The 23,907-nt window shown below is 40.3% G+C and overlaps 1 protein-coding gene across 1 annotated transcript in view; it reads left to right on the top strand.

Moving 5' to 3' along the window:
* OCA2 (OCA2 melanosomal transmembrane protein) overlaps window positions 1-23,616 on the top strand; it is a 408,608-nt gene extending 384,992 nt beyond the window's left edge. Inside the window, exon 23 of the mRNA XM_030317586.1 lies at window positions 23,500-23,616. Within this exon, the coding sequence (XP_030173446.1) occupies window positions 23,500-23,584 (85 nt within the window). The 3' untranslated portion in view covers window positions 23,585-23,616. The remainder of the gene's footprint in view (window positions 1-23,499) is intronic.
* The last annotated feature ends 291 nt before the right edge of the window (window positions 23,617-23,907 follow it).

Raw genomic sequence — 23,907 nt, 5'->3', positions numbered from 1 at the left:
CAGGGGAATCTTGAGAGTTCTAATGTCCAAATTCCATGGCTATGAATTGCTATTGACCCATGTGAACTGACTAAAGGCTGAAATTCCGTCTTTAGAGTCATCCCTTTATATCAAGGCTGTTCTACATCATGGTAGTGTGAAGAGATAAAAAGAAGAGGCATACGGTGTTTGGCACACAGCTGGGTCTCAGTAAATATTTGTTGAATGATTTAAGAGAAATAATAATATAGCTAATAATTATTAAGTGTGAAATGGATTTTCCCCATTACTCCTCCTTGTTAAAGTGGGAGAATCATTCCCATCCCCTGGAGGAAAACACCCCAAGAGGATAAGCTGTGTGGTCCAGGCCTTGGGCTCTGACCAGTGGGGCCACTGGGCCCAGCACTCTGGCCCTAAGACTTGAAATTATATAGGCCATGCAGAAACAGAGAGAGATGGGAAACCTTCACTGAGAAACAGGAGAAGCATGGGGATACAGGCCTGCCTTGCCTGGCCTTTGATTCCTGAGGAATTTTTCATACAGTTTGGTACTACTAGTTGCTTCCAAAATGGGACTAGGAAATGTTTCCAATAGTTGAAAAGAATGCTCTTGATGATGATGCTTTTCACATGAATGCTTTGAGCCTTATTAAAAATATTGGGGGACACTGACACTCATGAGGACCTGCTCCACCTGGCACTATGGTAAGTGCCCAGCATGTGCTATTTCCATAAATTCCCAGGCATCACGATGGCCCATTGTCCTATGAGGGTGCTGGTGCTCACAGTGGATGGGAACTTGCTCAAGGCCTTTCAGAGGCAAGTGGTAGGGCTGGGTTCTTCACAGATTTCTCTGCCCCAAGTCCAAGCTCTTTTTTTTCCATACTCTGCCTCTTCCCATAGACATTTTGGAAGCACATGTCTTAGTGGAAAATAATCAGCATGGATGTTCAGGACTTGGTGGTGTTCCAATAAGTATGACAACAAATGTTGCCCATTCCTCAACCCAGAGAACAGATGTGTGCATCAGAAGAGCTCATGATCCTGTGGAACTATTGATGGCACAGAGCATCTTTGTCCTATCTGTCAGTGTGTAATCAGGCTAAGGTTAGTGTGCAAGCAGTAAAGACTAAAGAACTCAAGATACTGGAGAAGGTACAAAAACATTGCTTTAGGGCAAGTATCGATTTTTTTTTCTTAAATAGGAAAATTCAAGTGAATGGAAGTACATTCTACAGATACAAGTTTTACAAGTGAAACATTTCCAAAGGCTATAACCTTGTCATTCGTGAGGTTCCTCTTCTAATACAGTGTTGTGTATGGAGATGCTGCTGCCAAGACCAGCTATGAGAGAATGCAGCTTTGGAGCCTTGTGGAGAGTCCAACAGTGAGATAGTGCTTCCAGGTGGAGTTCTGCCTCCAGTGACTACCTGCTCTCAGATCTGGGAGACATGACCAGTTTCAAAGTTTTAAAGATCTTGAAGGCCATGAGGGAAGCAGAGAGATAGTTGTTGAAGAGATGGGACTGGTCTGGAGTGTAGCATTAGCTGAGATACAGCAATAATGAGAGATAAGGAGCCAACTAGCTTGTGAAGAATTAATGATGTAGGCAAGGAAGGGGGAAAAAGAAAGTGTTCAAGGAGACTCCTGAGTGTGGCTTGAGAAACTGGGTCAGCAGCAATATCATTCATTGAGACAGGAGAGCGCTAATGCTATATGGATGACTTCAAATTCTTCGAAAATTCAGCCAAAAATAAAGACACAAGAATTTGTCCAAAACACTGTTGTTAAAGGCCAGTCAGTCCATTCTGAACAATGCCAACATCTCTGTAAATTACATAAAATACCATGTCAGATAATGGCTTGGTGCTATGTGGAGTACAGCAGTCTGAGGTGATAGAAGTGTGCTTAATTTAAACTAATTTTAACCAAAATGAAGGTTTTTCTAGGCACCAGATATCCAATAGGCAGTGACATTATCTTGCATTAGGTTAAAGTGAAGTCACCCACAGAATAAAATGAAATGAAGTACCTCAATGATTAAAAAGCTAGAAATCAACTCCCTGTGAAATATTTCCCATCTGCTTCCCAATGCCATAGAAATGGTCTGGTCTGGTCTGCTCTCTTTCTCAATATGATATATGAACTGCATGAAAAAGTTGTTTTCAAGCTATATAATCTGAAAAGAACTAGCAATTAAAAGGACAAAACTACTAAAATAGATATTATCTTTGTGCTGAGGACAAAAAATGCATGTATGTTTTCATTGATCTTCCAAAATATGGCCTTTTATATGGAACTTCAAGGCAAAATTGGCATTTAAGAAGGATGTAGGCATTTCAACAAGAATGGTCTTAAGAGCATATTATTTATAAATGCATTTTCTACACCATCACTTGGAGGATATATATTTAAATGTGTGCCTGCGTATACTTTCCTTTTAAGTTCCTGGCTCTATAGCACACTTCCTTTTATGTAACAGTCAGGGTGATAATGGTAATGGATGCACTGTTCAGCATTTGCACACATTTATTTACGGGAATTTCTTAAGTCATGGTTCCTTAGGTTTAAGACTAACAGGAGTATTAATGTCAAGGGTGTTCATCGCTATACTCCTCCTGTTTATTGATATATCTCCAACTCATTTGAAGGCGTTGTCTGAACAGAATGTGTGTAAAAGTTCACCTCTAAATTTTCAGCTCCAGAACTCACTGTTCCTGCAATATTTACATATAGTTTCCTCCAACCTGAGTGTGGTTTCCTCACACACTTCTTGGGCAAATGAACTGTGTTGCCTTCCACATGGTGGGGCAGAGGGTTCTAATCTGACACTTACATGTCTGACATGTGCAAACACCAGCAGACAGAACTACCCAAATCTTTTAAACTCGTGTTTATGGAATTTTCTGGAGGAACACAGAAGCTTGGATACCCTGGCCCTAATGTGTGTGCAAGAGCTGGCTTGCAAGAGCTGATTGCTAAATTTTCAGGATTTTTGCCACCCAGTTGTTAAACATAGTTGTTATTAAAAATTAAGTTATGTAAACTTACAATTAAGTATATTAAAACAAAAGTAATAAATATTCAAAATGCATCTCTTCCTAATTAGTTTGCTACATTTTTCCATTATGTATGCCCTTGAGGTTATTTACATTTGTTTTATCTGTGTGGTAGAAATGTTATATAACAGTGTGCTGCAGTGATCACTCACTGGCTCCATGTTTAATGGTGTCACATTTTTGTGCTTGAAATTAGTCATGGTGGGAGTATTAACACCATTTATTTTTACCAGCACACTTAGTATATAAGGAGAAATTTTTCTCCCTTGAAAATCTTGGTGTATAAATTCTTATGCACTAAAAATCATGCTTTGTCATTTTAGAATGCAGTACTATCTTACTTCTAATATGATTTCTAATATTATAAACATCTACCATTTGTTGAGTGCCTACTTTTCTCCAGGCTTCATATCAAGTACTGATATGCATCAATCTCATCTTTTACCTAAGTTGGAATGGAAACCTGGATCCCTTCATTTAGATATTAAATCTCCCTACCACACATTTACTTGCTGTAAAACTCCTTTTTAGAACTTTCATTCTTTCAGGCTTAACCTTCAATCTGTATGTTAACATTTTTAATGTTTATTTATTTTTGAGAGAGAGAGAGAGAGAGACAGGGCATGAGTGGGGGATGGGCAGAGAGGGAGGGAGACACAGAACCCAAAGCAGGCTCCAGGCTCTGACCTGGCAGCACAGAGTCCAACATGGGGCTTGAACTCACAAACTGAACCCTTAGATTGTGACCTGAGCTGAAGTCGGACACTTAACTGACTGAGCCACCCAGATGCACCTCCCAATCTGTATGTTAATATGCAAAAAAGCTGGGGTTCCTGGGTGGCTCAGTTGGTTGAGTCTCCCACTTTGGCTCAGGTTATGATTTCATGGCTTCGAGTTGTAGCCCCACATCAGGCTTGCTGTTGTCAGCACAAAGCCTGCTTCAGATCCTGTCCCCCTCTTGCTCTGCCCCTCCCTTGCTATGCTCTCTCAAAAATAAATAAAACATTAAAAAATTATAAAGATGCAACAAGGCTAAATGTCTGGAAATCGTGGTGGCCTCATGACTTGCTGCACCTCCTTTGATGTTGCAGTCACACGGTGCTGTGCTCCTCCAGGGGGCAGTGGAGACTTTAGAAAACAGCTTAGAAATGAGCAGCAGGACAGAGGATGCAGCCTTTTGCAGTGAGGGTTGAGGGGAAGCTGACCTTGACAAACCTTTGTGTGCGTTGAAGTCAGCATGGAACCCACCATCTCCAGGACAGGGTGGGTAAAGCTACTAAATCAATACTTCAAAGTATTGCCCATATTCTGTCCATATTTTTGGTATTTAAACATGGCAGCAGTAGCCTCATTCTTGAATCGGCATGGAATTCTAAATTGTTTTCTTAACCTACAAAAGATAAGATGCTCTCAATGCACCTGGATCATGAAGAATGCCTGTTTAGAGTAAAACTGCTCTACAAAAAGCGACATGTGATTCCCTCTCAACACAAAATGGGTACTTGGGACTGGGTGGGGTGTAACTACAGTACTTTCTGTGGATCCTATGTAATGTGGCAGTGGCTGTTAGGCTATTCGGTGTGGGATTCAGATGTCCCAATGTAGCAGGCCTAGAGGATCCAGAGTGTGGGCCAATGCTGGCCAGCAGAGACTGGTTTGTGAGCAAGAGTGTTTTCCTGGGAGCTGATGGAGGTGTCAGCCAGCACCTGCTGACACTTGCATGTAGTGATGGAAGGTATTGTCCATTTATCTCCACTTTCATTAATACTAAAAGAAAAATGTAGCCTGTCTGTTAAGTTGATGTACACAAACATCAAATCTAAAGTGGCAGTGTGTGTTTTGGGTCGAGCTATCTAGTTGTCAGCATATAGTAAGGGGTATCCAGACACCACTAGACATAGTCTCTAAACCAGCTGCTCTCCAAAGTGGATGGCTTTCCATAAGAAGAATGTAGTTTGGAGACCATGATATCCAATATAAAATAAGTCAGTTTGTATGTCGTAAGATTGGAGCCTGGGTGGCTCAGTTGGTTAAGCGTCCGACTTCTGCTCAGGTCATGATCTCACAGTTCGTGGATTCGAGCCCTGTGTAGGTCTCTGTGCTGAGAGCTCAGAGCCTGGAGCCTGCTTCAAATTCTGTGTCTCCCTCTCTCTCTGCCCCTCTCCCACTCATACTCTGTGTCTCTCTCAAAAATAAATAAAAACATTAAAAAAAAGACTGGAGGTAACAGAAGTTTAAGCTTCTGTAGGAATTTAAGGTAGTAAAGAAGGAGTAGGGCAGGATGGATGTGCCCCAGAGAGAATTAGCTGGCACCCCCACAGCACCCTCAGCCTCTGTTCTAGGGCCCTATGGTTTGGTAATTGCCCAGGAGCTATGTTGAGGCAGGCTGTCATCACAGCAGTGGCTCCTGCCCACCCATGATGCCCGTGGTCCACTGTGGGACTCAGGATGGCACCTGGCCATGCCTCCAAAAGGTGATCAGGCAATTGGCTTCTCTCTGGTTTTCAGAGGGGTCTTAATGCAGGGTTGCTGTGTAAAGGGATGTATGAGTTCTTTGAGCTTTCAGCACATGTAGCTATTTTTCCTCTTCCTAGATTCAGGTTCTTTGAAGATCTGACCTAATAAGGATCTTTCTTTCCTGCGGAGGAATTTCTCTAGGAAACTGTCAGAGTCCTGACCCCCGACCCCCAGTAAACTTTCCTTTATTTGGCTCCTGATGAATCCTCCAGATCCACCTGATATGCTTGTATCTGACTAACCTCCAGCTTTTATGGCCACTTCTGAATTCTTTTACTAGGAACTCTCCACCCCACCAAACCAGTAAAAGCAAATGGACACAGAAGGTGTGTAGGAGCCCCAGACTGAGGGTGCCTCTTCAGCTCACTCACCCATGGCCTTGCCAGCTCTGCTAGAAAACCAAATTCCATTACAAGTACTAGGCACACACTGGGTGATACTTTCACCTGCCTCCTTTCTATTTAGGACAGATGTATGTTTGGGGACAAACTCATTATTTGGTGATATATGTGTGTTGTACAATATGTATTTCTGGGAGTTTAAGCCAAGTCTTTCTGTTGCTTTTTCTGAGGCTATAATGTTAATAATACAATCCACTGAGTTCAGAAGCATAGCCCTGCCATGGATCATGACCCTAACTAGGCTTTTCCTTGACACATTTTATCTCAATTGGATATCCACTGCTAAAGAATGGAGCAGAAAAGGAAAGGTAGATTGGACAAGGAGACCAGCAGTGAAGCTTCTTCTGTGGTTCATTGAAATGTCATAATGCCTGGTCCACTTCTGTGCATGATAAACATTAGTTGACTGAAATATATTCCTCCTTTACATTTCCTGTGAGTCTCTCCTATACTTCAACCCCTCAGAAGGTGTGGCTGTATATTATGCTTGCTTATCAACATCTGGCTCTGTGCCTCTATAATGAACATTGAGAGCATGGTGAGTAGATTAAGAACTAAGCATGTATACTTTCACCCTCAGCTAATGAGAAGATGAGAAGATGATACAGTACAACCCCAGGGCTTATGTGGGTCATCCTCTCTCCCTGTAACATGGAATTATAGCACAGCAACAGGGAAAGGGGACATAGTGGTCTCAAGAAACTTTCAGATTAGAAAGTTTACTCCACATCATCGTGGAACATTTGTAGGTGTTTGCTCCTTTGGGGAAAAATGGAGATACAGAGGTACTCCTAACTTTCTCCTTTCTGTGTTGTCCAAAATAAACCTGTGTTATTCCTCATACCCTGCTCTAAGTCCCTTTCTGAGGCCATCTCCTGATTGACCTTCTATACCTTCCCTGTTGAATTTACCTACTCTTGGATTTTCACGTCTTTTCTTTCCTTCAGTGTAGATATCTTCTTTTCTTTGTATTCAAATTTATTTGCAAACTTTAACTTGCAAATGTAGCAAGCATCAGAAAATGTTGTTCGGTTTCTGTTTTATCAGCATGGTTATCTGATAGCAACACTTAGAGAGTTTATTCCCAGGCAGTCTCCATGTTAATGACCCATTTCCTATATAGAGAAGTGAAGAACTTTATAGTGGGCCAGTTTCCTCTAAGATGTGAAGATATTTGCACTGAAGTCATCTTGGCAAGATGAAGAGAACCCTGATATCAGGGCCTCTGAGCTCAGTCTCCAGCTTCAGCAGTCACCACATGCTCTTTTCTCTTCTGCAACATGGTGGACATGTTGTTTACCACAAAATGTTGTGCAGGTTGTAGTAGAACCACTCCAAAAGCAGAACACAAGAGTACAATTATAGTATTGTTTTTGAAGGCTTTTAAAATGAAATTATTCCTAAAAAGAAGGCTCTCACAGGAGTCAAAGATTTAAGTGAAAAAATCACAAATTAAGTAATTTGAACTCTGTTCCAAGTATTTAGCAATCCCAAAATATTGAATAATGAAAATGTCATTTAACTATAGATACAGAATACAGTGAGAATTACAGATTCAGTAATGCAAACTTGGTGACTATTCTACATTTTACCAGTGATATCGGATAATATACTCCTGATCTATCCCCCAGGCTAGGCAGACATAGATGAAGCAGAGGCCCCACAGTTACCTTCTTGAAGCTTTGCCTTAAGAGGTTGGGGCTGCTGCAAAGTTCTGCCAAAATAAGAACCCTACTCCCACCCACCTCTAATAGCACATCCTCTAGGTCCTGAATGAGCTCTGCCAAGGATGGGAGAATCTTTACTTTAGAATGTAAATTTTTCATATTTCTTAGAGAATCTTACTCAATATTGAAATTCATAAGAATAAAACCTACAAAAGTGAAAACAAATGTCAAAGATATAGCATTCAGAGACCCTAACAAAATACATATTCTAAGAAATTGATGAAAATTACAGGGAATCCATTTTCTACAAATTTTACATAGAGATTAAAAATTTTAATTTATATTTCAATATACATGTAGTAAAATTCAGTCTTGTGGTGTAGAGTTCCATGAATTTTTAGGAATATATTGTCAGATATCTAGCACCACGATCAAGAAACAGATCAATTCTATCACCAGGAAAAAAAAATTCCTTTATGCTGATCCTTTATAAATAACCCCTTCCCCCACCACTAACCCCTGACAACTTCTGATTTAGTCTCCATCCTGAAGTTTTGCCTTTACCAGAATGTCATATAAGTAGAATAATGGGGAAGACTAAGCATGAGTGAGAGCAAGAGGTATTTTGGAAATCTCTGTACCTTGTTAAGCCTTTGACTCTGCTTCATTCATTTACCAAAATGCACTTGAGTTTCATCTATGTTGCATGTATCAATAGTTTGTTCCTTTGTATTTCTGTGGATAATTCCATTGATGGGTGATCAGCAGGTTGTTTATTCACCACTTGAAAGTCATTTTTCCTTTCCTTGAAAGTCAAGTGGTTGTTTATTCACCACTTGAAAGTCAATTTTGGATGAAGAGGAATAAAACTGTACTGAACACTCATGTACATGTTTTTATGTGAACATAAATTTTCTACAGGCATGTCTGGGAACAGGTTGCATGTAACTTGAGGGTCTAGTAACAAGGACTCCATATCTCAATTCATTTAAAAAAAACGAGAGTAATTAGGGTATAATTTCATACAGTAAATTTCACTCTTTTTGGGTGTGTATTTCAATGGGTTTGGACAATATATAGTCATGTAACCACCATCTCAACTGAGACAGAATATTTCTCCCAGAAGTTTCTGAGTACTGCTTTATGTTTAATTCCTTCTCCTCACTCCTGGTAAGAACTCATCTGATTTCTGTCCCTGTAGTGTTTTAGTTTATTTTGGGGTTTTGGGGTTTTTTGTTTGTTTGTTTGGCTTTGGGTTTTTTGTCTGTCTAGTTTAGAGGCTTTAAAAAATTTTATTTTAAAATTTTATTTATGTATTGTTTTTTATATTTATTTTCAAGTTAGTTAACACACAGTGAAGTTTTGGCTTCAGAAGTAGAACCCATTGATTCATCCCTTACACATGACAACCAGTACGCATCCTGAAAAGTGCCCTCCTTGATGCCCGTCACCTATTTAATCCATCCCCCTACCCACCCCCACTCCAGCAACCCTCAGTTTGTTCTCTGTATTTAAGAGTCTCTTATGGTTTGCCTTCCTCTCTGTTTTTATCTTATTTTTTCTTCCCTTCCCTTATGATCTTCTGTTAGTTTCTCAAATTCCACATATGATTGAAATCATATGATACATGTTTTTCTCTGACTGACTTATTTTGCTTAGCATATACCCTCCAGTTTCATCCACATAGTTGCAAAATGCCAAGACTTCCTTTTTCATTGCCAAGTAGTATTCCTGTGTGTGTGTGTGTGTACATACACACATAAACATACCACATCTTCTTTTTTTTTCAATATATGAAATTTATTGTCAAGTTGGTTTCCATACATCACCAAGTGCTCATCCCAAAAGGTGCCCTCCTCAATACCCATCACCCACCCTCCCCTCCCTCCCACCCCCCATCAACCCTAAGTTTGTTCTCAGTTTTTAACAGTCTCTTATGTTTTGGCTCTCTCCCACTCTAACCTCTTTTTTTTTTTCCTTCCCCTGCCCATGGGTTTCTGTTATATGGATCTCAGGATCCACATAAGAGTGAAAATATATGGTATCTTTCTCTGTATGGCTTATTTCACTTAGCATCACACTCTCCAGTTCCATCCACCTTACTACAAAGGGACATATTTCGTTCTTTTTCATTGCCCTGTAGTACTCCATTGTGTATAAAACCACAATTTCTTTATCCATTCATCAGTGGATGGACATTTAGGCTCTTTCCATAATTTGGCTATTGTTGAGAGTGCTGCTATAAACATTGTGGTACAAGTGCCCCTATGCATCAGTACTCCTGTATCCCTTGGGTAAATTCCTAGCAGTGCTACTGCTGGGTCATAGGGTAGGTCTATTTTTAATTTTTTGAGGAACCTCCACACTGCTTTCCAGAGCGGCTGCACCAATTTGCATTTCCACCAACAGTGCAAGAGGGTTCCCGTTTCTCCACATCCTCTCCAGCATCTATAGTCTCCTGATTTGTTCATTTTGGCCACTCTGACTGGCGTGAGGTGATATCTGAGTGTGGTTTTGATTTGTATTTCCCTGATAAGGAGCGACGTTGTGCATCTTTTCATGTGCCTGTTGGCCACCCAGATGTCTTCTTTAGAGAAGTGTCTATTCATGTTTTCTGCCCATTTCTTCACTGGATTATTTGTTTTTTGGGTGTGGAGTTTGGTGAGCTCTTTATAGATTTTGGATACTAGCCCTTTGTCCGATATGTCATTTGCAAATATCTTTTCCCATTCTCTTGGTTGCCTTTTAGTTTTGTTGGTTGTTTCCTTTGCTGTGCAGAAGCTTTTTATCTTGATGAGGTCCCAATAGTTCATTTTTGCTTTTAATTCCCTTGTCTTTGGGGATGCATTGAGTAAGGGATTGCTACGGCTGAGGTCAGAGAGGTCTTTTCCTGCTTTCTCCTCTAGGGTTTTGATGGTTTTCTGTCTCACATTCAGGTCCTTTATCCATTTTGAGTTTATTTTTGTGAATGGTGTGAGAAAGTGGTCTAGTTTCAACCTTCTGCATGTTGCTGTCCAGTTCTCCCAGCACCATTTGTTAAAGAGACTGTCTTTTTTCCATTGGATGTTGTTTCCTGCTTTGTCAAAGCTGAGTTGGCCATACGTTTTTGGGTCTAGTTCTGGGGTTTCTATCCTATTCCATTGGTCTATGTGTCTGTTTTTGTGCCAATACCACGCTGTCTTGATGATGACAGCTTTGTAGTAGAGGCTAAAGTCTGGGATTGTGATGCCTCCTGCTTTGGTCTTCTTCAAAATTACTTTGGCTATTCGGGGCCTTTTGTGGTTCCATATGAATTTTAGGATTGTTTGTTCTAGTTTCGAGAAGAATGCTGGTGCAATTTTGATTGGGATTGCATTGAATGTGTAGATAGCTTTGGGTAGTATTGACATTTTGATGATATTTATTTTTCCAATCCATGAGCAGGGAATGTCTTTCCATTTCTTTATATCTTCTTCAATTACCTTCATAAGCTTTCTATAGTTTTCAACATACAGATCTTTTACATCTTTGCTTAGATTTATTCCTAGGTATTTTATGCTTATTGGTGCAATTGTGAATGGGATCAGTTTTATTTGTCTTTCTGTTGCTTCATTGTTAGTGTATAAGAATGCAACTTATTTCTGTACATTGATTTTGTATCCTGCGACTTTGCTGAATTCATGTATCAGTTCTAGCAGACTTCTGGTAGAGTCTATCGGATTTTCCATGTATAGTATCATGTCATCTGCAAAAAGTGAAAGCATAACTTCATCTTTGCCAATTTTGATTTCCTTTTGTTGTCTGATTGCTGATGCTAGCACTTCCAACACTACGTTAAACAACAGCGGTGAGAGTGGGCATCCCTGTCGTGTTCCTGATCTCAGGGAAAAAGCTCTCAGTTTTTCCCCATTGAGGATGATGTTAGCTGTGGGCTTTTCATAAATGGCTTCTATGATGTTTAAGTATGTTCCTTCTATCCCGACTTTCTCAAGGGTTTTTATTAAGAAAGGGTGCTGAATTTTGTCAAAGGCCTTTTCTGCATCAATTGACAGGATCATATGGTTCTTCTCTTTTTTTTTGTTAATGTGATGTATCACGTTGATTGATTTGCAAATGTTGAACCAGCCCTGCATCCCAGGAATGAATCCCACTTGATCATGGTGAATAATTCTTTTTATATGCTGTTGAATTCGATTTGCTAGTATCGTAGTGAGAATTTTTGCATCCATATTCATCAGGGATATTGGCCTGTAGTTCTCTTTTTTTACTGGGTCTCTGTCTGGTTTAGGAATCACAGTAACTCTGGCTTCATAGAATGAGTCTGGAAGTTTTCCTTCCCTTTCTATTTCTTGGAATAGTTTGAGAAGGATAGGTATTATTTCTGCTTTAAACATCTTGTAGAACTCCCCTGGGAAGCCATCTGGTCCTGGACTCTTATTTGTTGGGAGATTTTTGATAACCGATTCCATTTCTTCACTGATTATGGGTCTGTTCAAGCTTTCTATTTCCTCCTGATTGAGTTTTGGAAGAGTGTGGGTGTTTACGAATTTGTCCATTTCTTCCACGATGTCCAATTTGTTGGTATATAATTTTTCATAGTATTCCCTGATAATTGTTTATATCTCTGAGGGATTGGTTGTAACAATTCCATTTTCATTCATGATTTTATCGATTTGGGTCATCTCCATTTTCTTTTTGAGAAGCCTGGCTAGAGGTTTGTCAATGTTGTTTATTTTTTCAAAAAACCAACTCTTGGTTTCGTTGATCTGCTCTACAGTTTTTTTAGATTCTATATTGTTTATTTCTGTGCTGATCTTTATTATTTCTCTTCTTCTGCTGGGTTTAGGCTGCCTTTGCTGTTCTGCTTCTATTTCCTTTAGGTGTGCTTTTAGAGTTTGTATTTGGGATTTTTCTTGTTTCTTGAGATAGGCCTGGATCGCGATATAATTTCCTCTCAGGACTGTCTTCGCTGCATCCCAAAGCATTTGGATTGTTGTATTTTCATTTTCGTTTGTTTCCATATATTTTTTGATTTCTTCTCTAATTGCCTGGTTGACCCACTCATTCGTTAGTAGGGTGTTCTTTAACCTCCACGCTTTTGGAGGTTTTCCAAGACTTTTTCCTGTGGTTGATTTCAAGCTTCATAGCATTGTGGTCTGAAAGTATGCATGGTATAATTTCAATTCTTGTATACTTATGAAGGGATGTTTTGTGACCCAGTATGTGATCTATCTTGGAGAATGTTCCATGTGCACTGGAGAAGAAAGTATATTCTGTTGCTTTGGGATGCAGAGTTCTAAATATATCTGTCAAGTCCATCTGATCCAATGTATCATTCAGGGCCTTTGTTTCTTTATTGACCGTGTGTCTAGATGGTCTATCCATTTCTGAAAGTGGAGTGTTAAAGTCCCCCGCAATTACCACATTCTTATCAATAAGGTTGTTTATGTTTGTGAGTAATTGTTTTATATATTTGGGGGCTCCTGTATTCGGCGCATAGACATTTATAATTGTTAGCTCTTCCTGATGGATAGACCCTGTAATTATTATATAATGCCCTTCTTCATCTCTTGTTACAGACTTTAATTTAAAGTCTAGTTTCTCTGATATAAGTATGGCTACTCCAGCTGTCTTTTGGCTTCCAGTAGCATGATAAATAGTTCTCCATCCCCTCACTCTCAATCTAAAGGTGTTCTCAGGTCTAAAATGAGTCTCTTGTAGACGGCAAATAGATGGGTCTTGTTTTTTTATCCATTCTGATACCCTATGTCTTTTGGTTGGTGCATTTAGTCCATTTACATTCAGTGTTATTATAGAAAGATACGGGTTTCGAGTCATTGTGATGTCTGTATGTTTTATGCTTGTAGCGGTATCTCTGGTACTTTGTCTCACAGGATCCCCCTTAGGATCTCTTGTAGGGCTGGTTTAGTGGTGACGAATTCCTTCAGGTTTGTTTGTTTGGGAAGACCTTTATCTCTCCTTCTATTCTAAATGACAGACTTGCTGGATAAAGGATTCTCGGCTGCATATTTTTCCTGTTCATCACATTGAAGATCTCGTGCCAATCCTTTCTGGCCTGCCAAGTTTCAAAAGAGAGATCAGTCACGCATCTTATAGGTCTCTCTTTATGTGTTAGGGCATGTTTATCCCTTGCTGCTTTCAGGATTTTCTCTTTATCCTTGTATTTTGCCAGTTTCACTATGATATGTCGTGCAGAAGATCGATTCAAGTTACATCTGAAGGGAGTTCTCTGTGCCTCTTGGATTTCAATGCCTTTTTCCTTCCCCAGTTCAGGGAAGTTCTCAGCTATTATTTCTTCAAGTATACCTTCAGCACCTTTCCGTCTCTCTTCCTCCTCTGGGATATCAAGTATGCGTATATTATTTCTTTTTAGTGCATCACTTAGTTCTCTAGTTTTCCCCTCATACTCCTGGATTTTTTTATCTTTTTCTCAGCTTCCTCTTTTTCCATAGTTTTATCTTCTAGTTCACCTATTCTCTCCTCTGCCTCTTCAATCCGAGCCGTCGTCATTTCCATTTTATTTTGCATGTCGTTTAAAGCATTTTTCAGCTCCTCCTGACTATTCCTTAGTCCCTTGATCTCTGTAGCAAGAGATTCTCTGCTGTCCTCTATACTGTTTTCAAGCCCAGCGATTAATTTTATGACTATTATTCTAAATTCACTTTCTGTTATATTATTTAAATCCTTTTTGATCAGTTCATTAGCTGTTGTTATTTCCTGGAGATTCTTTTGAGGGGAATTCTTCCATTTGGTCATTTTGGATAGTCCCTGGAGTGGTGCAGACCTGCAGGGTACTACCCCTGTGCTGTGGTGTATAACTGGAGTTGGTGGGCGGGACCGCAGTCAGTCCTGATGTCTGCCCCCAGCCCACCGCTGAGGCCACAGTCAGACTGGTGTGTGCCTTCTCTTCCCCTCTCCTAGGGGCGGGATTCACTGTGGGGTGGCGTGGCCCGTCTGGGCTACTTGCACACTGCCAGGCTTGTGGTGCTGGGGATCTGGCATATTAGCTGGGGTGGGTAGGCAAGGTGCACGGGGCAGGAGGGGCAGGCTTAGCTCGCTTCTCCTTAGGTGATCCACTTCAGGAGGGGCCCCTCTTCCTTGGGCCTCTCGTCTGCGCTTGGCTCCAGAGACTCCATTCTGCTAGTCTTCTGGAGTTTTTCTGGGGTATTTAGGCAGGTGTAGGTGGAATCTAAGTGATCAGCAGGACGTGCAGTGAGCCCAGCATCCTCCTATGCCGCCATCTTCCCCAAATCCCCCACATCTTCTTAATCCATTCATCAGTTGATGGACATTTGGGCTGTTTACATAATTTGGCTATTGTTTATAGTGCTGCTATAAACATTGGGATGCATGTGCCCTTTTGAGTCAACATTTTTGTATCCTTGGATAAATTCCTAGTAATGCAATTGCTGGATGGTAGGGTAATTTGATTTTTAACTTTTTGAAGACACTCCATACTGTTTTCCAGAGTGGCTGCTCCAGTTTGCATTCCCAATAGTGCAAAAGGGTTCCCCTTACTCCACATCCTTGCCAACATCTGTTGTTTCCTGAGTTGACATGGGTGAGGTGGTATCTCATTGTGACTTTGATTTGTATTTCCCTGATGAGTGATGTTGAGCATCTTTTCATGTGTCTGTTGGCCATCTGGATGTCTTCTTTGGAAAAGTATCTATTCATTTCTTCTGCCCATAGCTTCACTGGATTATGTTTTTTTGGGTGTTGAGGTTGATAAGTTCTTTATAGATTTTGGAGACTCTTTATCCGAGGTGTCATTTGCAAATATATCCTTATTCGATTAGTTGCCTTTTAGTTTTGTTGATTGTTTCCTTTCCCGTGCAGAAGCTTTTTATCTTGATGAGGTCCCAATATTTAATTTTTTCTTTTATTTCCCTTGCCTCTGGAGACATGTCAAGTAAGAAGTTGCTGCAGCCTAGGTCAAAGAGGTTGCTGCCTGTTTTCTCCTATAAGATTATGATGGTTTCCTGTCTCATATTTAGGTCTCTCTTCCATTTTCAATTTGTTTTTGTGTATAGTGTAATAAAGTGGTCCAGATTCATTCTTCTGCATGTTGCTGTCCAATTCTCCCAACACCATTTGCTCAAGAAATTGTCTTTTTTCCATTGAATACTGTTTCCCACTTTGTTGAAGATAAGTTGGTCATATGTTTGTGGATCTATTTCTGGGTTCTCTATTCCACTGCTCTATGTGTCTGTTTTTGTGCCAATACATACTATCTTGGTGATTACCACTTTATAATACCGATTAACGTTTGGGATTGTGATGTCTCCCACTTTGGTTTTCTTTTTCATTGCTTTGGTTATTTGGGGTCGTTCATGGTTCCATACAAGTTTTAGGATTGTTTGTTCTAGCTCTGTGAAGACACCGGAGTTATTATTTTTTTAATGGTTATATATTTTTGACAGACAGAGAGAAACAGAGCATGAGCGGGAGAGGGGCAGAGAGAGAGGGAGACACAGAATCCAAAGCAGGTTCCAGGCTCTGAGCTGTCAGCACAGAGCCCAACATGAGACTCGGACTCACAGACTGAAAGATCATGACGTGAGCTGAAGTTGGATGCTCAACCGACTGAGCCACCCAGACGCCCCTGGAGTTATTTTGATAGGGACTGCGTTGAATGTGTAGATTGCTTTGGGTAGTATAGACATTTTAACAATATTTGTTCTTCCAATCCATGACCATGGAATGTTTCTCCATTTCTTTGTGTCTTCAGTTTCTTTCATAAGCTTTCTGTAGTTTTCAGCATAAAGATTATTTACCTCTTTGGTTAGGTTTATTCCTAGGTATTTTATAGTTTTTGGTGCAGTTGTAAATGGGATCAATTCCTTGATATCTCTTTCTGTTGTTTCATTATTAGTGTATGGAAATTCAACCACTTTCTGTACATTGATTTTATATCTTGTGACTTTGTTGAATTCATGTATCAGTTCTAACAGGTTGTTGTTGTTGTTGTTGTTGTTGTTGTTTTTGACTGTTTTAGGTTCACAATGAAACTGAGAGGAAGGTATAGAGATTTCTTACCTGTCCCCACTCAGGCGTAACCTCCTCCATTATCCACATCCCCCATTAGAGTGGTATATTTGTTATAACAGATGAACCTACATTGATACATCATTATTGATTAATGTGTCACCCAAAGTCCCTAGTCTACCTTAAGGGTCACTCTTGATATTGTACATTGTGTGAGTTTAGACAAAGTTTTATGATACATATCCATCATTATAGTATCATACATAGTATCTTCACTGCCCTAAATATCCTCTGACCTTTGTCCCATCCCAATCCCTGGCAACTATTGATCTTTTTACTGCCATTGTGGTTTTTCCCTTCCCAGAATGTGCTGTAGTTGGAATCACTCAGTATGCAGCCTTTTCAGTTTAGCTTTTTTTCACTTAGTAATATGCATTTGACTTTCTCTGAGTCTTTTCATGGCTTGATAGCTCATTTCTTTTTAACACTGAATAATATTGCATTGTCTGGATGTACCACAGTTTGTTTATCCATTCACCTACTGAGAGACATCTTCCAAGTTTTGGCAAGTATGAATAAAGCTGCTATAAGCATTCATGTGCACATTTTTCTGTGGATGTAAGTTTTCAGTTGCTTTGGGTAAATACCAAGGGGTACAATGGCTAGATCATATGGTAACAGTATGTTTGGCTTTTTAAGAAGTGAAATAAGTCAGTCAGAAAAAGACAGATATCATATGTTTTCACTTATATGTGGAACTTGAGAATTGTGATGTCTGTAGGTTTCATGCTTGTAGTGATGTCTCTGGTACTTTGTGGTCCTTGAAACATTTCACTGACAGAATCCCCCTTAGGATGTCTCATAGGGCTGGTTTAGTGGTGACGAATTCCTTCAGTTTTTGTTTGTTTGGGAAGATCTTTATCTCCCTTCTATTCTAAATGACAGACTTGCTGGATAAAGGATTCTCGGCTGCATATTTTTCCTGTTCATCACATTGAAGATTTCCTGCCATTCCTTTCTGGCCTGCCAAATTTCAGTAGATGGATCTGTCACTAGCCTTATCGGTGTCCCTTTATATGTTAGAGCACATTTATCCCTAGCTGCTTTCAGAATTTTCTCTTTATCCTTGCATTTTGCCAGTTTCACTATGATACGTCGTGCAGAAGATCATTTCAAGTTACGTCTGAAGGGAGTTTTCTGTGCCTCTTGGATTTTAATGCGTTTTTCTTTCCCCAGATCAGGGAAGTTCTCAGCTACGATTTGTTCAAACACACCTTCAGCCCCTTTCTCTCTCTCTTCCTCCTCTGGAATCCCTATTATATGGATATTGTTCCATTTCATTCCATCACTTAGTTCTCTAATTCTCCCCTCATACTCCTGGATTTTTTTATCTCTCTTTTTCTCAGCTTCCTGTTTTTCCATAATTTTATCTTCTAATTCACTTATTTTCTCCTCTGTCTCTTCAATCCGAGCTGTGGTCACCTCTGTTTTATTTTGCATCTCATTTATAGCATTTTTTAGCTCCTCCTGTTTCTTAGTCCCTTGATCTCTGTAGCAATACATGCTCTGCTGTCCTCTATATTTTTTTCAAGCCCAGCAATTAATTTTATGACTATTATTTTAAATTCATGTTCTATTATATTGCTTAAGTCATTTTTGATCAATTTGTTAGCTGTTGCTACTTCCTGGAGTTTCTTTTGAGGAGAATTCTTCCATTTCGTCATTTTGGATAGTCCCTGGAGTGGCGCAGAACTGCAGGGCACTTCCCCTGTGCTGTCTGGAATAACTTGTGTTCATGGGCGGGGCGGCAGTCAGACCCGATGTCTGCCCCCAGCCCACTGCTGGGGCCACAGTCAGACTGGTGTGTACCTTATCTTCCCCTCTCCCAGGTTCAGGACTCACTGTGGAGTGGCATGGCCCCTGTCTGGGCTACTTGCACACTGCCATGTTTGTGGTGCTGTTTCTATGGGATCTGGCATATTAGCCACAGTCTATCTCCAAGGTGCACAGGGGCAGGAGGGGCAGGCTTAGCTCGCTTTGCCATTGTCAGTGGTCCCCTGTGGGAGGGGTCCTGCAGCACCAGGAACGAGGCAGGCAGACCCTTCAGAGGGATGGATCCACAGAAGCACAGCGTTGGGTGTTTGCAAGGAGCAAGCAAGTTCCCTGGCAGGAACTGGTTCCCTTTGGGATTTTGGCTGGGGGATGGGCGAGGGAGATGGCACCGGCTAGCACCTTTGTTCCCTGCCTAACTGAGCTCTGTCATCCCGGGGCTCAGCAACTCTCCCTCCCTTTGTCCTCCAGCCTTCCCGCTTTCGGAGCAGAGCTGTTAACTTATGACCTCCCAGATGCTAAGTCACGCTTGCTGTCCGAACACACTACATCTGGCCCCTCCACTTTTGCAAGCCAGACTCGGGGGCTCTGCTTGGCCGGCAGGATGCCCCTCCACCCCGGCTCCCTCCTGCCAGTCCGTGCAGCGTGCACTGCCTCTCCACCCTTCCTACCCTCTTCCGTGGGCCTCTCGTCTGCGCTGGCTCTGGAGACTCCATTCTGCTAGACTTCTTGTGGTTTTCTGGGTTATTTAGGCAGGTGTAGGTGGAATCTAAGTGATCAGCAGGACACGAGGTGAGCCCAGCATCCTCCTACGCCGCCATCTTCTCCCGAAACCCCTGGATTTGTGCTTTGATATTAAAGTGTTTTTGTCTTCTGTAACAGAATGTGATGTTTGGAGCCAGAATGGATTGAAAATAATCTCAGAGGGAAATGAAAACATAATGTGATGCTATGTTTTGAACAAATATGCTTTTCCTAAGCCTTTTGGTGAAGGTACTGCTTTTCTGAGAGGCTTGGGGAAGAAGACAGATGTATCTTCTGGGAAATGGAACTGCTCTTGGTAAATGTGGAGCATAAATGTGTATAGTCAGAGAATGGTTGGCAGTGACAGGAAGTCATTAGTGCCCTCACTTCAAATAAATCTCCTTTCAGTGGACTCTTGCCTGGACAGGGAGTGAATCATTAAAACACCAACCAAACTAACAGTACTCCCACAGGAAAAAGCAGCAGGGACTCACCCCAAGAAGGAAGATGCCAACTTTAGCAGTTTCAACAGAGCTGCCCCATCCTTGTCTTTACCCATCAGATACTCAGGTGTATAGCTACTGCTGTCAGTTCCATCAAATGCCAATGAATAGCTTCATCATTTGTCTTGAGTCTAACATTAGAGAATTCGTTGTCTGTATGTGTGACTTCCAAAATGTACAAGAAAAGGCCACCCTGATGAGCTTGCTAGCCTGGTGGAGATGTACACAGATGGTTGCAGAGCCCCTGCCAGTCTGTCTCAACCTCTTTTTTTCCTGCTTGACTCTTGCATATCCTCTGTGAAAGCTCCATGTAGAGCCAGAATCCCCTGCATCTACTCAAGGTCATAAACCTGCCTTTTCAAATGTTTTCATCCAGATATTGTGAGCCACCTAGAGCTGCATTGGACCACACAACCCCTAGTCAGTTTGGCACAATTGAGCCTTGAAATGTGGCAAGTCAAATTAAGGTGTTCTGTGAATGGAAAACCCACACTGGATTTCAAAGATTTAGTATAAAAATTAATGTAAACTATTCAATTTTATGTTGATTATATGTTAAAATAATATTTTGGGTGTGTTGGATTCAATAATATATTATTAAATTTAATTTCACTTTTTTTTTACTTTTTTTTTAAATACGTGGTACTAGAAATTTGAAATTACATAGTGGCTCACAGTATATTTCTATTGGCTTGTGGTCTGGGATTACCTTGCATTTTGAGTGAGCTGACAAGAATATGACAAGTTTCTTCGCCTTCCCAGGATTTAATGTCTTTTTCTATGATAAGGAGTGTCAAACATTTTTTTTTTGTAAGGGGTCAGATATAAATCTTTCAGGCTTCATGGGCCACATGGTCTCTGTTGCCACTACTCAACAGTACTTTGATGTGGCAGCCTCAGCTACCCTAGATGGTAGAACATCCATTTTATGATAAGTAAATGAATGGGAGAGAATGTGTTACAATAAAACTTTATTTACAAGAACAGTCAGTGGGCCAGTATTGGCCTGGGGGCTGTAGTTTCTTGTTTCTTGATCTATAAAAAATACTGATTTACCTAGGTCAATTCTCTTTGGACTGTAAAAGCACATTTTTCATTCATAGAATCCTTACTGTATACACGTTTATGGGTTCAAGGATCTTATGGTACATGCAAATATCTTTGTATTATTTTTTGTTGGCATGTTATAATCCAACTAGCAGATGATGAAGCTTGAATCTAAAATATTAGAACTGATATCTGATATAATTCCTTTCTCTTTTTTTTGTCTCTCCCTCCCTGCCTCCTCTTTTTACCTCCCTCCCTTCCCCCTTTCCCTTTTTACCCCTCTCTTTCTGTCTCTATCTCTGTCTGTTTCTGCTTTTGTTTCTGTCTCTCTCTTCCCACTGGTTAGGCTGGAGTTTGTATGTTGTGGTGTTAGGAGACTGTAGGTGGTATTAGGATAAGCTTAGGTTGATCTATTCTCCCGAGGCTCAGTGAATATTAAAAGGTCTCCCTTGTAGTCCTGGACATCTTGTCTGAGATTCACTGTCATGTTAAATGAACACTAAGGGGTCTCTTGTCAGTCTTTGCTCTGGTGGCTCATTATGTGACCGGATGCTTGCCTAAGGGATTTATAGGGGTGAACGCATAATCCTCATAACAATATTAGTAAGTAGGTATTATTATTACTTCCATTTTAAAGATGAAGAAATTCAGTCATGGAGATGTTTAATACTTTCCCAGGATCATGCAGCTGGACAAGAACAGAACCCTTAACTAATGTGTTGTGGTGGGAATGCATGTGGATTTTGAAGCCAGAAAAATATGCCAAAACATCATCTGCATCTTAGTGGTGGCATACTTTGTCAAATTCCTTAATATATTTAAGCTTCAGTTTCTTCTATGAAATAGGGATAATATGTATGACCTGCCTTGTTGTGTTTGGGAAATTTCAACATCTGCATTCTCAACATCCAGCCCTTAGCATATAGTAGATGTGAATAAGTCACTTATTTCTGAGTTGTATGTTGTCATTGTATGGTGTACCTGTACCCACAGGGAAGCAGAATGTATAGTGATTAAAAGCATGCACTCTAGAGTTAGACTGAGGGGGTTTGAATGTCTGTCCACACCAAAGGAGATTAGCCAAGTAACCTGGATAAGTCTGCTTCCTTTTCCGAATCCCATCTGCACAGTGGATGTGATGATATCAATCTCAAAAGGTGATATGAGCAGTTGATGAGGTCAACTTTATGAGGATTTCCACAGTGTCTAGACACTACATGAACAATTTTTTTTTTTGATGGAGTCTGAATGCTTGCATCAGTCCCTAGATGATACTCCTTCTCAGGATTGTTGCCATCTCTGAGACACCAGTAACCATCTACGATGTTGGGAGCACAGCAGAACCATCTACAAGGAAATTCCTTTGGGCTTGGACTCCCCAAGAGTAAGGTCTTCTTTTTGTGGACTCCATCCTTTGGGAAAGCATACTTGCTTCTGAAACACAGTCAGGTGTCCTATCACCCAGGTTGAAGTATTCAGCATCTTACTTGACACTGACTCAATTCCATACAATCTGTCACAGTGTAAGGAAAGGTTTTGCATTTGTGTGAATGCTTGTGATGATGTCTGTGACACCTGGAGTTGAACAGACACTATTCCTGGGGTGCATTTTTCCAGAATTCAATTATTAGGACTGACCTATTGCTAACATATTAAGCTATTAAAAAAAAAAAAACAAAGTTTACTAATCTCAAATTTAGATTATTTTACTGAAATCTGTTGTTTCAGTTTTCCATTTTGTAAAAGAAATGTGCCTAGAATAGAACCTACCACCTTACTGAAATGTCTAATTCTGGTCTAGAATTTAAGGAGCTATTTCACTTGTGGTTGTAGTTTCTGTGTTTAAATTACAGCTTCATAGAAACAGCCTTACTGTGACTCTTTCTGAGTAGCCACTCCCCATGCCCACAGCCAGGGGAAGGAAGAATGTTATAATCATTATCATTATAACACACTAGGCTCTTCCCAGTGAATTTTTAAGCCTTTTGGGACAAAAATTTTAGTCTTTGCAGTGACTTCCCTCAATGGCAATGCAGCACGAAGTAATGGCTTCAAAGCATGAATTCCAAATGTGAAATGGGAATCAATTGTGATTTGTTAGCTGGGATAGGAATTTGTGGGAACACAAGTACATCGTGGGAAGAATATAATGAGGGAAACTTTCATCTTCTCATGACTTCTTTTGTATTTGTGCATACCTATACCTCCTGCACTTCACTGAATACAGAAGAAATTCCATTCTTTCCTCTTCCCTTCCTAGAGACAAGAGATTATTTTCTAATCCTACCTCTAAAGCTCTCTTCACTATTAAGTGTTAGGAACTTCAGGGGTCTATAGGAATATGACATTTCTAGGAAATCAGTTTTCTCAGAAGGACAATTGGAAGATGATGCAGAGACTTAAAAAATGGTCCAGTTATATGACACTGACAGTTGTTAAGTGTCATTATCAAGACCAACACTCTAATGTTGTAGATGATTAAGTTGAGGCTATAAAATGTCAATTAAAACTTGTAAAAATTGTAAGCATTTCTCAATAAAATGTCATACATTGGGAGATGTCTAATGTAGGCATGCATCCATATCATCTAGGTTAAAACCAACTTTTTAATTTCTAGAAATAAGAAGTAATTGATTTTGTGGATACACAAACCTTCTAAGTCATGACAAATATAATGATGTAATGACATATGTAATAATTAATTTAGAACTCACATTACTTGCCAGACACCAGACACCACAATCCACTTCTCTTCATGTTTCAGGTTGGGCTTCCCAATGATGGTTGTCTCCTGCACAGTTGGGATGTGTTACCTCCTTGTTGCTCATGTCGTGATGGGATGGAATTAACAGATATACATCGTTTAAAGACTAAGGGAAACTTGATCCATCACCAACATCAGTAGAAAACTGCCCCAAGACCACTCTTGGGAGAAGAAAAGGTGCTCATCATGGGGGTGCTCTGGAGTGGAAACCTTTGGCATCCACACTCATTCAGGTGAATGCTAGAAAATCATGGGAAATACAAGATAACTTACTAAAGATTCCACTACAAGAAAATATGTATATTTCAAAACAAGTCTTGCTATGCTCTGTAAGAAAAGACACAAATGCAATATTCAACCCCAAGTGGCTTGTACTGTTTAACTTTCAGTTTCCTGAGGTCATCAAGA

This window comes from Lynx canadensis, chromosome B3 (genome assembly GCF_007474595.2).
Source record: "Lynx canadensis isolate LIC74 chromosome B3, mLynCan4.pri.v2, whole genome shotgun sequence".
Lineage (NCBI taxonomy): Eukaryota > Metazoa > Chordata > Mammalia > Carnivora > Felidae > Lynx > Lynx canadensis.
This window is presented reverse-complemented; position numbering and strand designations above follow the sequence as displayed.